This window comes from Coloeus monedula (genome assembly GCF_965178545.1).
Source record: "Coloeus monedula genome assembly, chromosome: 13".
Classification (NCBI taxonomy): domain Eukaryota; kingdom Metazoa; phylum Chordata; class Aves; order Passeriformes; family Corvidae; genus Coloeus; species Coloeus monedula.
In genome coordinates, this window is record NC_138793.1 from 16,708,076 (window position 1) to 16,722,964 (window position 14,889).

Here is a 14,889-nt window from a genome sequence, read left to right on the forward strand (position 1 = left end):
GCTTAGGGGAAGGTTCCTTCTCCTTGGCCTGCCACTTTTGGGCTGAGTGTGAGGGAGATAGAGAGAGGCTTCATGTACCAAGAGGAAGTTTTGAGTAGATCTCAAGACTTTAAATATTCTTACCTTTTATTGTGTGTGCTGAACAGCTGCATGAATCACTTGTTTGCTCCCATTTATTGAGGGAAAAAAATGGCAATGCTCATTGCTGATATATTACTTGCCATTGGTATCCAAGTACACTGAACTTGGTAGACTGTTTTCCTCTGAATTGCTTTTAAGCTTGACTTTTTCCTTTTCTTTTCCCTTAAGATTAAAGGAGAAGAAAGTTAGTAACAGCAAATTCTACTCTTAGAGCCCGTAATTCTTTGATGTGTGCTTTACGGTGCAGTTCAGGAAGAGAAGAATTTATCCTGGTCATCCTACTCAGCGACGGTTTCATCAGATGGAATGACTGGAAGAAGAGGAGGAAGAGGAAATACGGATTTCCTTTATAGTTTCTTCTTCTTAAAAAAATCTGTTTTAATACCTAATAATTTATATTCTGTACAAAGCATACCCTCTGTGCAGGCCAGAGCTTCTGTGTATTCAAGATTTTTAAAACTTGAGGATGTGTAGTTGGATAGACCTCACTTCTCATTATCAGTAGCTGAAGTACAAGTATAAATCATCTCCTGTATGTGTGTACACAGGCTGAAGATAAGGCAGTCACAACAATTTGCATGCATGGAATCACACCACTTTAACAACCTGGCTCCTCAAGATGAACTAGTAGTGAGTTTTTAATTTATTAAATGCTGTACAAGCACTTCTACACCAGCACTGTCATGTCATGTATGTTAGTCCTCAAGGCAGCAGATTGTGCTGCTGATACTGTATAAAATATTTTGGGCAGCTATTGTCTCTTATTAAAAGTGTTCTGTTACATTTTCAATAACAAGATAATATGTTAATTTTGTTGAAAGCAAATACCCTCTGTGACTGTAGTTGTGTTTTTTCTGCTGAACTCTCTTTAAAGGTTTAGGAAAGGAGCAATGTGTGAGCCTCTATTCATAGCTCCTGTGAACTTGTGTTCACAGCCTCGAGGCACTGGGAGAAGTTCTAAGATATGCAGTAGGAGATATCTGTTTGTTTGCAGAAAGGGAAGGTATTTAAAATTCTGAGAAGCACTTACTTTTGTACAGAATCATTTCTGCAAATCCTTCCAGCTGCTAATGTGCTTAGAAATGAATTTTTAAATGAACTGTCAATTTTTAATCTTGCAATCCTACGTAGATGATAGTCAAATGATAGCGTTCTGTAAATGTAGACCGTTTTCCCAAAATGTAACTAATCCAAGAATGAGAGTGTGCACAAATACAGAGGTGCATCCTCCTGGTGCCTTTAGTCAAATCAAGAACATGGAGCTGCAGATGAGAATACTTGTTAGATTAGCAAGTGTATTTTCGTGCCAGAGCAGAACTAAAATGCTTCAATGGAATATTTAACAGCAGTTGTCATAATTTCTATATGTGTTGGTCCTTTGTGCTAGTGCTGTGTTGTTATAATCAAATTCCTGGTTGTCTTATCTCTACATGGGTGGAGTTTTGCTATCTATATTCCCAGCTTTAACTTCCAAATATGTGCAGAGGAGTTTAGCTTTTGGAGTGACTGCCTGAGGCACAAAATGCTGCTTACACAGAGCTGTGCTTCTGATCACAGAGGACTTGCACAGATTTGGGATTCATGGCCTGATGCAGCTGCCTCAGCAATTTTCAATTTCTCTTGCTCCCCACGCTGTGACTTCTGTTGTTTCAAGAGGCACTTAATTGATGCCACTGTGCATTCACAGATGATGGCTTGAGAAACCCCCTTGAGATTTCAGCTATTGTGTAAAGACAGTCTTGTCTCAGAGATGAAAGTGTTATAATGCTGTATCCCACAAAGGGGTGGCTTCTGTAAATGTTTTATTATAAAGAAATTAATTACTAATCACCCAACTGAAAATCAGAGAAAAGTTAAAGGCAATTCTCTGCTTTTTCATCCTGTCTGAAATCTCTTCAGTACCCAGCTGTGATTGACCTCTTCAAGGAGTAGATGGGTGTAAACCCATGTCAAACAAAGAAAAAAATCTCATCAACTGTGGATTTGGGAGGTGGAGCTGTAACCCAGACTGTTGTATAGAGCTGGTTTTATCTTCATTATCCAGGTCTGGATTGTTCTGCTCGTCAGAATTCTTTTTAAGCTCAGTTCCAGAGCAGACCCAACCAAACTGGCCATTTGTCTTGGCTTCCTTCGTTGGTGTGTGTATTCCTGACACAGCACAGCCACTGTGTGATGGATATAGGAGTGAGTTCCTTGTGCTGCTCTTGTGCAAATATTTAAGAATTAGCACATTTTGTCGTCCTTTGAAAAGTCCTGTGCACATTCTCCACACATGCATGATGTCAGAAGTTATAAGAGGCACTCCATCAGTGTTTATGGAAATGCATTTTGTTTTACAGTAAGAATTTTTCCCAGACTATGATGTTACACTGTGTGCAGAATGAAAATATTGCAGTGACTCTCCTGCTGATTTGCAAGTGGTGGGGAAGGCTATGTTCTAACTCCTCTTGGTTCTTGCATTCTGTGTCTTATCTTCAAGACCTCACCTATCAGTTCTTCCTCGGGGCAGACTCTGTAGCAACTTTTTCACAGTTGCAACTGTTTGAGTATGAAAGTAGGTTTGAATGTGTGTGCTAATTTTTTTTAATCCAGGAGGGAAAACATTCATAAATTTTTGAAGTTAACAGTTGTTAAATTGTTATATTCTTTTAGAAGCTGTTTTAAATCATTGAAATAACTTATTTTAATAAATAATTTTTGATATCTCACATTAATGTGAATGATGCCAGGTGCTTCTTTGTTTAAGTATTGCTTGTTGAATTTCATTACTTTTGCCAGTCATTTGAAGCAGTGAGTTCTTACTGAAAAGTGATCTGCTGGTGTGGTATGGTGTGCTTTGCTAGAGGTTGGAAGAAGGGCATTTCTGTGTTTTTAAGATGAACTGACTTAATGATTGTTCCAGTAGATAAGGGTATCATTGCACTTCCTCTGGCTCCAAACACATGAGGCAGAAGGAAAAGGTCAAAGATCAAGTTTAACTTGTGACTCCAAACCAACCTTTTTCAGTGAGAGGCAGATACAAACTCCAACTGTAATGAGAATCAGATTTGTATGAGCTTGAACAATAAAATCTGAGCAAGGCAAAGATTAAATTTGTGGTAACTTGGAAGAAGAGTAATATTGATTTTTACCAACAGATTGCACAGGGAGGACTGCTGCTGGGTGAATGCTCTCTGCCTTTATGTGGTGATTTTTTTAATTGTTGGGAGTCTTGGGAACAAAATTTTTCTCATCTTTTGATCAAAATTACGTGCTTATTGAACATGAATCAGTATGAGGTGTCTTCAGCCTAATTCTTCTAGAAGGTCATTAAATCAGCCCAATGGTCTTTATCACCTTTGCATTTGTAAATATTGGTACACATGAGTTTTGGAGTCCAAAAAATTGCTACATTTTGGTGTTTTGTTGCCTGTGTTCTCACTTTTTTTCCACCCCAACATATGTATATATTTCTCTGTTGAAAGCATTTTGTTAGTTTTGCAGTTCTTTAACCTTGGAGATGGTGAGATGATGTGAGCTGTGCACCAGCCATTATCTTAAAATTCTCCAAACCACTTGGAAAAATCTGAATGTGGTGGGGAAGCTGAAGTGCAGTGGTTGAATTCTGCTACGGTCATGTGTCAGCATTTTTAGTGCAGTCCAACTAGTTGGCTTTGTTCCAGACTGAAATTCCATTTATATAATGAGAAATAGAAGTTAAATATAATGAAAATTAATCTTCAGAATCAGTTCAGAGATGAATTTATCTTCAGATCCATAACAGTATTTATAAGCATGCCCAGCTATTAGTTTTAAAAGAATTTAAATTAAATTAAAAGCAGTTTATTCATTGCTAGTCTACATTTTTAGCTGTTACTCCAGCAAAACAGGGAATTGTGAGCTTGACTAAAAAAAACAGTAGTTCCCCCAACACTTGTGTACCCCTGAATTGCAGTTTAATCCCCAGATCTTTTACAATATGTGTAAATTATCAGTGTTCAGGACCCTTTTCTCTGAAGATCACATAGTGAATTATTAAATATGCCACTGTATTTTGGAAAGTATGTGGAAATCAGTAATAAATAGAAACAAAGGGACATTTTGGTTGGGTCCCTTAGGAGAAGGGCCTGTAAAAATCTGTTTAATTAAGCATCAAAAATAAATATATTTAAATGCACATGAAAAGTATAAGTTTTCATGTATATCTGGAAAATTTACACATTGACATGCTGTGCCTGAGGTTAAGTAGCTGGCCAAATATTCTTAAACTATTCACTTTAAACATCAGCAGCATTCATTATAGTGAGGCATCTATCAATTGTTCAGTAATTTTGAGGACCAGGAAAAACTGAATCGGAGCTATATTTTCATTTTTCTCTTTCAGTTTTAAGGTGCATTTCTGGTAATTCAGTTTCAGGAAACCAGGTAATAAATTAAAACTTGAAAAGAGACACAACACTTGAATTAATTACCCTAATTTACCCAGCAATTCATGCAGGAGGAGTAATGACAAAAAACAGGAAAAAGGAGAGAGAATTCTCATTGTAAAATACTTCAAATAGAGCAGCTGTGACTGTCCCTACTGGGATGGAATTTTCAAGCAATTTGGAAGTATCTCCTTGGGCCACAGACTGCCTGTTTTCCTTCTGGAAAGAGCAAGCCTATCCTTCACCTCTGCTGTGGTCAGGACTTAGGTTTGTTTAATAACTGATGGAGCTAATTGATATGGAATTAATGAACCCCAGTGCACCGATGACGGCTCTGGGGTGTGTCCCCACATCAATCCCGTGTGCTGGAGCACACTCATGGAACATTAGGACAAAAAATGCTCTGTTATCAGAGAGTTCTGTCCTTGACTCCAGGCAGATGAAAAGCTTCATGTGTTGAGCTCAGCTTCTGCAAGAATTGTGGTGTTTGGGGGTTTGTTGGGCTATTTTTGGCTTCTCAGGAGCTGCTGCTGCTGCTGTACCTCAAAAGCTGTCCAGGGCCTGAATGTCAGCCAGTACTGACAGCATGGATTTAGGATTCATGGCTTAAGGAACCCTTCCATAGGTTTTTTTCACTAACCCCACCATTGAGAAAATTATAAATAGCAGGAGCTGAGTTTTTTTAAAAGATTACAAATAGCAGAGAAAAGTCCTCTGGGGCACAGGATTTCAGTTCCCTATGTTAAAAACAATTTTTTTACAAGACTTAGAATGAAATACTGACGCTGTTTCTGTGCAACAGGCTTGTGCAATTTCTTCTACATTTTGGTTTTGTCTTCTGCTGGCATTAAATTTTTTAAATCTATTTCTGATAACATTGTGTCAAAGCCAGAGAACTTAAAGGGGAAAAGAACAAAGTGGTTTCTACTTGAAAAAAGAACTGTTGGAAAGAGAGCATCGGCCCAGTGCTTTCATGAGGTCATGACTGTCTTTTTTCAGTTTTATTAAAAAGAAGGTTTCTTCTTTCTGCAGATGATTATGTATATTAATGACTCCTGGAGAGTGGCCCTTGTGCCATCAGCACTCAGTTGGAGGCACATAAGCTCTTTATAAGAGAGTGCAACACTCCTGCTACACAAACAGCTTATTTGCTATTAGAGAGGGGAAAAAAAAGTGAGTTCTCTCTTGAGCTGTCCCTCAAGCTAAGTATTAAATTTAGTTTCTTTCATGGTGTACTTACTGGTAGGGGAATGAAGGAGAAAAGTCAGATTTCAAGCATAAAAATACAAAAAGTTATCAATAGTGTGGGCTGGGGTTTTTTAAAGGTAAACTTCTCAGGAAGAGAACTCAACACTCAAAAAATAATGCTGTCTTCAGTCACCATGAGCTACAAAAATCTGCATCTTCTAAGCAGGGGTGGCAGTGGACTTCTAGCTTGGTTCCTCTATTTAGGCCCTCTTCTTTTCTGAGAATCTTTTAACAGTGCAATGGAACTCTCTGGTTCTTCATTACTTCCCCATTTCAATTGCAGCAGAGTTTAACAGAAGTATCTGGAAGTTACTATTAATTTAAGATCAGTGTAGCTTCACCTATTAAAATGGAAAGACTAAAGAGGTTTGAAATTCCTCAAGGATTCTGCTTTTATCAAGGGGTACAGAAGCTGTAACGCTGATGAGTTAAGGGAAAACAACTTTGTGTTTAACATTTGAGGTGAAGTTTCTCAGTTTCTGTATTAAATTGCCAGAGAGAGTTGCATGGAACAGCAGTGACCTGTATTTAACAAGGTCTTATCTTCTATTCTTAAAATTCCACAAAATTATGAGTTTCTTTGTAGCAAGTGTTTATTTCTATTACAAAGCTGAAATTCTATTCAGATGGTATCAGGTGTTAAAGAAATATTATTAAAGGCTAAAAATGTTTTGTAAGTAGTGGAATGTGAATGCAATCACTCACCAAATGCCTTTGATGAATTATTTGTTTGACCACTCAATAATGCTGGGAAAAATCATAGGCTTTATTTATGAATGCACTTCATCTAGCTCATTCATTTTAAACAGGCATATTTTTCTGTTAGAAAAATCTACAAATCTGTGGTGCTTCAAGCACTTTGCTGTAATTTAGATTAACCACGGTGCATTTTCCAGAAATGTCATTAGATATCCCAGAATTAACTCAGGAAAGCATACCAGAATGTATTCATGTAAAAACCCCATTTGTTTATTGTCTAGCAGTTTATCAGTTAATCTTGGTTAGGCATATATATATCCAAGCTGGGAAGCAGAACTGGGGTTTGGAATGTGATCAAAGAATAAGTTTATTCTCTTCTGGATCATGTAGCACCAACTCTTTAGGAATAAAGGGCAGGGATCAGGAGTATAATTCCATCAGGGAGGAAGAGTCAGCCTAAGGACATTTGTTCCATTCACTGTATTGTGCTGTTGTACCTGAGAATTAAATGCTGTTTGCAGTAATACTGAGTTTCACCTTGTTAGTGATCTTATCAATTTTACTTTGGGAGAAGGTATATCTAAAAAACGACACTTTTTTACTCAGCAGATCTGTTTCTTGGGGATAAAGCTGTTATTTACCTGAACCACACAAATATATATATTTTTTTTAAATCTTTTTTTACCTGTCTGTCAGAACCAAGAGTACGCAGAGAACATAACCAAATTCTGTCCTCAGCATTTCATCTTTCAGAGAGAAAATGTCGCTGCAGATGGAAACCATGAAACCAGCACGGCAATCAGCATCAAAAGCAGTCCTCCATCCCTAACCAGATGCATCATGGTGTAATTTCTTGGCTTTGGTCCACATCCCTGCGATCTAAACCACTCCACCACTTCATCCAGGCTGTACTGCTGGGGCTCATAGCCCAGCTCCTTCCTGGCCTTCTCCATGCTGAAATAATGTGTGACACCAGTTTTGTAAACCTCCGTGCGAGTGAGGAGGGGCTGGAAGTTATAAACACACCCTATGAGAAAATGAACTATTTCAGTAAGGAATGCAAAAAAATAGACAAGGGAGAGGGGAAGGCGCCAGGTTGGGAACTTGTAACCCAAACCTTCCACTAGCGGTCGGAAAAATTCAAAGTTATTTACAGGCCTGCCATCTGAAATAAAATAGGCCTGGCCTGCAGCAATGTGCTGCTTGCTGGCTCTGAGGGCCTCAGAGGCAAGGACATGAGCCTGGACCAGGTTGTCCACGTGTACAAACTCTACCAGACTCAGAGGGTCTCCATACACAAACTTAAACAGTCCCCTTTCAATGTAGCTGACTATTCTTGGAAGGTGTCTCTGCTCCCCAGGCCCGTAGATCCCTGCTGGGCGGAGAGCACAGGTCCTTAGGACACCTCTCCCATTTCCAAGCTCAGCACCGTTTGCCTCCAGCACCTTCATTTCAGCCAAAGATTTCGTTCGGGAGTAGTGATCAGGGTGAAGGTGCAGAGGTAGATAAGGCAGAGACTCATCCCCATTTTCTATAACCTGGCCTCCAAATACCACGTTGTAGGTACTTGTATAAACCAGACTCGGCACTCCCCTGCTCTTGCAGGCCTGGATGACATTTTCTGTTCCTTTCACGTTAACATCTTCTATAAGTTTTCGGTTCAGCTGCTCCCTGCCAGACATTCCATAGGAAGCGATATGGAATATGCAGATGACATCTCTGAGAGCTTCTTCCACTTCAGACAGGCAACAGATATCCCCCTGCACGAACTTTATTCCCTCTGGCACAGTTTGAAGTGGCTTCACGACATCAAAGAGAATCACATTGACTCCCTTTTGATATATGGCACAACCTAAACTGAAACATGATAGAAACCGTATGTTAGGATACAGCACCATGGTGCATGAAACATTTCACCTGGAAGGGAGAGAAGACTATTAACTGTTTTCATGCTGATTATTTTTCTGATGGGAGTCTTTTAAATACTCAGCCACCTACTATAGGGAAGATCCAGCTGTGATAGTTTAGGTACTGAACTAATTTCTCACACTCCATCAATACTTGGAGAAGAAAAATGAAAAAAAGAGGCAGAACTGCTGTAAACAAAAATTCTGAAGAGAAATAACTGTCTGAAGAGAAGTTCTGTCCCCTTCAGATCAGCAGCTTTCAGATGTGCAACTATTGCCAAATATTTTAAAAAAAAAAGCTGTACTTGTTTTATCTTACTGCTTTTGTGATATCCCAGTTCTGTCAAAACAACAGGTTGGTCTTTGCTGTTGTGTTTGAAATTTATGGAGAAGAGGAGTGGGAGAGATGCTTCTAAGCTGCTACGAATGCTTTGCCACATGTCTACATTTTACTCCAAGTCACAGGTATTGACACAGAGTATAACTCCGGTGTTTCTCTTCCCCTTCCCTACATTTTTGTATGTCTATTGTGCTTTAAGGGGATGAGAATGGAGGGAAAAGCCAAGCAGAAGTCAGAGAGGCATCCTCTGAGATTTTTTTTTCCTTCCCCTGACTTGAAATTAACTTTATTTTCTGGTCCTGACTGTGATCTCTCTCTCCTCTGTAAGCAGTTATAGTCTAGGGCTCAAAATAGGATTTTTTCTTTACATGGCCTGCAGAGCCAGCTACAGCAAGGGAAAATGGATTTCACTGAAATCTGCACCTTATTAACAACTGTAATCCTCAACCATCGCTGTTCATGGAAATAATACATTCTTGAGAGTTCAGCTGGAGTTGTTAATCTATAGAGCTAAGCACATGTGTAACTATTTGCATGTCAAAAGAAAAATGTGTGTACAAGCGTAGGCTTGTCCTTCCGAGCAGGCTGATGATGGTGATCCTACCCCCCTACAGAGGTGAGCACACAGGTAAAATGTCTGCGAGGCAGCTGGTGCTTGGTATTTGGAAACGGGATAACAGCGTTGCTGACAGCCTCTGGAAACAGAGTAACAGAGTTTCTTTAAAACTGAGACCCCGGATGAACCAGAAGATGGGATCAACTGGATCAGGTGTCTTAGGCCCACAGGTTTCCCTTTTACAGATGGATTTTGCTGCCTCCCCAGGAGCAACCTCTTACATTTATTCCTGTATGTAATAACTATTTAATGCACTAACCGGAAGCCAAAATAACCCCCTCCTCCAGTAATGAGGACTCTTTCCTTGGCAGCGCTTCCTTCTTCCATCCTCTTTCCTTTGGCACTGTGTGCTGGGACTGACCTATAAAACACATCGCAAACACACATATTAAAACCAAGCCGCGTTTTAGCATCAGCGCACGTTCCCGTAGTTGTTCATTGATCTCGTTCGCGCTTTAATCGCAGCCCTTTGCCTCCCTGGCTGCCAGAAGGAGATTCAGCGCCGGGACCGCTCCAAAGGGACGCTGTTCCCGGAGGCGGCGGAGCCCTGTCCCCCCCGCTCGGGGGTCCCCCGTACCTGCGGTGCCGGTCCCGTCCCTGCCCGCTCCTGCCGCGCTTCCCGGGGCGGTGCCGGATCCCGGGAAATGGAGCCGGGGGGGCGGGGGCCAGCCCGAGATGGCGGCGGGGCTGTGGGCCTGTGCCGCCGCTGCCAGCCGCGCTGTGTGGGTTCGTGTGACGGGAGGGTGCTGCTGGCGCCCTCCCCTCGGGGCCGGGGGCGATCTGAAACCGCGGTGGAATCGGAGCCTTTCCCGCCCCGATGTCGGTACCGCACCCCCGCGTCGGGGCAGCCCCCGGGGACCGATCCGGGCTGGGGATGGGCAGATGGGGTAGCACCGGCAGAAGGGCTCGGGGCTCTTGGTGGGTGGGAGCCGGATCTGCCCCGGCCCTGAACGCGCCGTGCCCTGGGCTGATCCCCCTGTGTGGGCAGCAGGGGAAGGGGGGGATTCTGCCCCTCTGCCCCGCTAAGGTCAGAGCCCACCTGCAGAGCTGCCTCCAGCTGAGAGAACTGGGATTGTTCATCCTGGAAAAGAGAAGGCTTCAGGGTCACCTCTTTGTGGCCTTCCGGTACCTGGAAGGGAACTTACAGGAAGGATGGCGCAAGACTATTTGCAATACGTGTAGTGACAGGACAAGGGGGAATGACTTCTGACTGAAAGAAAGTAGGGTTAGATTGAATATTACGAAGAAATTCTTCCCTCTGAGGGTGCTGAGGTCCTGGCACAGGTTGCCTGGTGAAGTAGTGGCTGCCCCATCACAAGGCAGCTCCATGGGCTTTGGAGCAACCTGGTCTAGTGGAAGGTGTCCCTGCCCATGGCGGGGGCTTGGAACTGGATGATCCTCAAGGTCCCTTCCAACCCAAACCATTCTGTGATTCCCTCAGGGAGTGCCTGCAAGTGTCGTCCCAGGGGTGTGAGGCTCTGCAGAGGTCTGGGACACTTGAGAGTCTTAGGAGCCCTTGAGCCCTGGGCAGTTTGGGTGGACAGAGGAATTTCTGAACTTGTCAAACATTTCTTCATGCAAAGGGTTGTCAAGCATTGGAACAGGGAAGTGCTGGAAGTGTGCCAGAAAAAACTGGACATGGCAGTGCTGTGGTTTAGTTGACAAGGTGGGGTCAAAGGTTGGACTTGATGATCCTGGAGGTCTTTTCCAGCGTTAATGATTCTGTGATTTCCTGGTGCTCTGAGGGTACCACAGCTGCCTTCAAATGTTCCACCATGTCTGGGAGAGCTCACAGCATCTCCCTGGATGAAAGTGGCTGTCCCACATCCTGCTGCATTTGTCGTGTGTGTGAACCATGGAACACACCCACAGGAGTCTGCAGTGCCCCGTGCAGAGGTTGAGTGGGAAGACACTGCACAGCACTGCCTGGCTGCAGCAGAACTGCTCCTGAGTTCAGCATCAGCAGCCCCAGCTGTCTGCCGGAGAGAGCCGTAATAGGAAAACAATGAAGAATTACATGATCAAAGTCTGGCTTGTGGTGTATTCCATTTTTCATCTGCAGAACAGAGCCACTTGGGGAATGCCAGAGAGTGGATCCAGTGTCAAAACTGCTTAAAACCCTGCAAGTTTCTGTTTTGCAAAACCTTGACAGAAGTAGATGCAGTAGGCTCTGTTGTGTTTTTGATTGATGGCTGGCAAGAATTAGAACTAAACAGATTCTAAGAATTCTGTAAGTACTAAAGATTTTTTTTAGCAATGGTTTCTTGCTGGTGAACCTCCTGGACTCTTAAATAGAAATTTCAAGATGGAGCTGGTGCTGTACCTGATTATACAGAGCTGCTGCACCTGTAGAGATGTGCGGAGTGTCTGGAGTGGAGGGCATCCCTCAGTCATAGCTGATTTCCCTGTTTCCTGTCTGTACAGCAGGAGAGTGGGTTTGAAACAGCCTTGAGGCATCCCCTAAGATACCATCCAGACATAAAATCAATGGCATGTTCACAGAGGTATGAGAATTCTAGCTCACAAGCAGAAAAAATCACTTATGTATTCCTAAATACTAAATATAAGGATTCTATATGGCTGCAAATGCCTTTGGGGTTTATGCATAATCTTGATGAAGGTTTTAAAAATATTTTCCCAAGTGTTTAATCACCTGCGAAGTCCAAAAGAGTCCTGAACTTTCCCTGAGATCTGTGGACACAAGGTTTTACTATGAGGAGTCTCACCGAGATTATGGCGCTTGGTGTCTTTCTTTTGATCTAAGAGATTGTGTTTGAACGGAATATTGAAGGATCACAGAACAGCTGAGGTTGGAAGGATATTGCCCTGTCAAACCCCCTGCATAAAGCAGGTTCAGCCAGAGGGGTTCCACGGGTTTCTGTTGGCATTGAATATCTCCAGGGATGGTAACTCCATTTCAGCCACTTTCTCCTCATAGCTCACAGAGCTTTGTGCTGTCTGAGCAGTGACCTCACGCTCCATGTTGTGTGAGTAAATCCCTCTGTTTGAATAGGCAGCTGTTAACCTCAGGATGACCCTTGTCCTCTGGACTTTGGGATGTGTCCGTGCAGGACAATTTGCAGGATTGAGACCCCTCTCTGTACTTTCTGCTTTATCTTGCTCTCTGCCTGGTGGGTCATCTACAGTGAATGAATTGTGTCAGGTTATCTCATAATTATGAATATTGTGACTATAATAAGGCTGTAGTTTAGATACTGTAAAGATGTTGCTCTTAAACCAGTATCAGTTTTATTTCCCGTTATAGTGAACTGTCCTTTTTGGCTTCAGAGGATAGTGAGGAACATTCATTCCTTCAAAATGGTGACACCTATGAAAGCTATGGGTAAATATTGTTCTCATTTTACATTGACAGATCTGATGTTAAGTCTCGACACTCAGATCCCAGTTTTGCACAACCCATTTATTTCTGTTTTTTCATTTCCTGTGAGAGTCTGCTTTTCCTAAGGTTTTTTGGACTTTCTGAATGTATCGCAAGTTCTGTTTTGCCACCAAATAAACAGATTTCCAGTTTTATTTTGTATATAATAGAATGGCCTGAGATTGTGTCTTTCTTTAAAAAAAACATGTAAACCCTACTTTCCCCTTTAAAGATCCAGGCTTTTTGGAGCATGCCTTGCACGTGTCCCAGCATGCAGGGAATGAGACTATGCTACAGTCACTTGAAGAGATTGCATTGATGCCTTGAATTGCATGTCAGGATAGAAGGATTTGCAGTGTAAGTGGGAGTTATCTGCAATGAACCTGAAATGGGCTACAAAGGAATCCTTAAATCAGCTAAATAAGCAGCTGCTGTAAACAGTGCAAGTTAGAAAGCATGAGCAATGAAATAATTAATTATCCTTTCATAGTATGTTAGTTCATCTGGTTCCCTTTGCAATTTAAAATACTTAGCTGGTAAAATTATTTTTGTCATCAAAATCCAAAGTGTGCCAGCAGTACTATTTCAGGAAGCAGCGCAATATTTCATCTGGGGAAACAAACCTTAGCTTACTGTTTTCTTATTCTTTGATTGATTTCTTTTAGGTATTACTTAATTGTGATTTTTTTTTTCACTGAACAATGCAATGAGAGAAGAGAACAAGATTTAAAACTAGGTTAGAACCAACCATGTTTATGGTCTTATTAAAACATACAAAACCAATTGGTTAAAATAGTACTGAAGAGGTGAAAACAGAACCTCCATTGTGAATGGAATTAGAATTGTAATGTTCAAAATTAGAATCAAACATTCAATCTAGATTAGACTGGAATATTTTTCAAGGAGGACAGTGTTATGGATAAAAATGCTAGTCTGAGTTTTAGTCTTGGCTCTGGCAGGGGGTTTCCTTAGTGACCTTCAGAATATTATTTGTGTTCTGTGACAACGGTGTCATTGAACTTCCACCCTGTTCAAAATTGTGGTCGTGCTTGTTTCATTTGTGTTTCTGATGCTCAAATTTGTTTGGGAGCTGCTGTAAAAATGTTAGTAAACCAAGAAATAAATTGTGTGGATCTTAATAAGCTCAGAGAAGTGTGCAAGTTACACCCTTTGGAAATGTTAGCACTGACTTCTTAGGCACCTGTTGACTGTACAGTGTTGCTTGTGGTAGTGTCACACAGCTAGTGATGTGGAGATGACCATCCAAAGTGCTTCTAGTTGCTTTTTCCTGTGAGTTCCAGTAATGGAGAAACTCAGCCTATCTCTTCCACACTGAGAAAGGAAAAGGACTTCAGTATTAATTGTATTTACTGCTTAGTGAACACCATTCACTGAATTGTTCATCTGAGCAGTTGCTTTCTATCATTTTCCTAATCTAATTCTGCTGTGCTCTCTCTCTTGAGGAGATATGACTTTATGAACATTTCAGTCCTGACTAGAAGGAGGTGCAGGGAGTAGCGGATTCCTTATCAAAGTAGGAATTCACAAAATGGAAAGTAGCCTCTACTCAGCAGTCTTGCAGAGGGTGAGGCTGTTTGCAGAGTGTTTTGAGATCCTCAGGTGAAGGAAGATTTTTAATGTTGCACTGAAGATATGTGGGCTTTGTTATATCATTCTTTCTATACAAAAAATGTATCTCCATTTTAATATAGGTTTGGGATCATCTTGAGCGTGAATGTGAATTTTGGGGTAAATACTGACCTGTAGCTAACAAGTTCCTTTTCATACCTGTCCAGAAGCTGAGTCCAGTGAACAACCCATGGAGGGAGGGGGATGTGGTGCTGTCGCTGCTCACAGAGTGCTGTCCCTCCTCATTTGCTTGAGGCAGCTCTGCTCAAGGCTGTGCAGGAGGGAGCCTTTCATCCCCCCCCTTTCCCCAGGAGCAGCTCTGACCTGGGGTGTGGGTGTAGGAGGGTGCAGTCAGCTTTCAGAAGTTACAAACTACTCAAACTTTGGCTGTTTCACCCCAAAATAAAGCTGGGGTGGAAATACCAAGCAGTTGCCAGTCAGACACCAACTACCTAAAGTGTCTGGATGGTTCCTTCTGCAGTTCCATACTCAGATAATACCCATGCCCTGAGAGAGGGTGCTGT

General features: G+C 41.9%; 2 protein-coding genes across 2 annotated transcripts in view; one reads left to right on the top strand and one right to left on the bottom strand.

Moving 5' to 3' along the window:
- Positions 1-423, top strand: part of PLCG2 (phospholipase C gamma 2) — a gene marked incomplete at its 5' end in the record, with an annotated part of 50,716 nt that extends 50,293 nt beyond the window's left edge. Inside the window, one exon of the mRNA XM_082290249.1 lies at positions 310-423. Within this exon, the coding sequence (XP_082146375.1) occupies positions 310-352 (43 nt within the window). The 3' untranslated portion in view covers positions 353-423. The remainder of the gene's footprint in view (positions 1-309) is intronic.
- A 6,820-nt stretch (positions 424-7,243) lies between these two features.
- On the bottom strand, positions 7,244-10,437 carry SDR42E1 (short chain dehydrogenase/reductase family 42E, member 1; the record flags this gene model as incomplete). The annotated part of the gene is made up of 3 exons (XM_082289836.1): positions 7,244-8,351; positions 9,617-9,718; positions 10,397-10,437. The coding sequence occupies 3 exons, from the start codon at positions 10,435-10,437 to the stop codon at positions 7,244-7,246; spliced, it is 1,251 nt and encodes a 416-aa protein (XP_082145962.1).
- Positions 10,438-14,889: the final 4,452 nt, after the last annotated feature.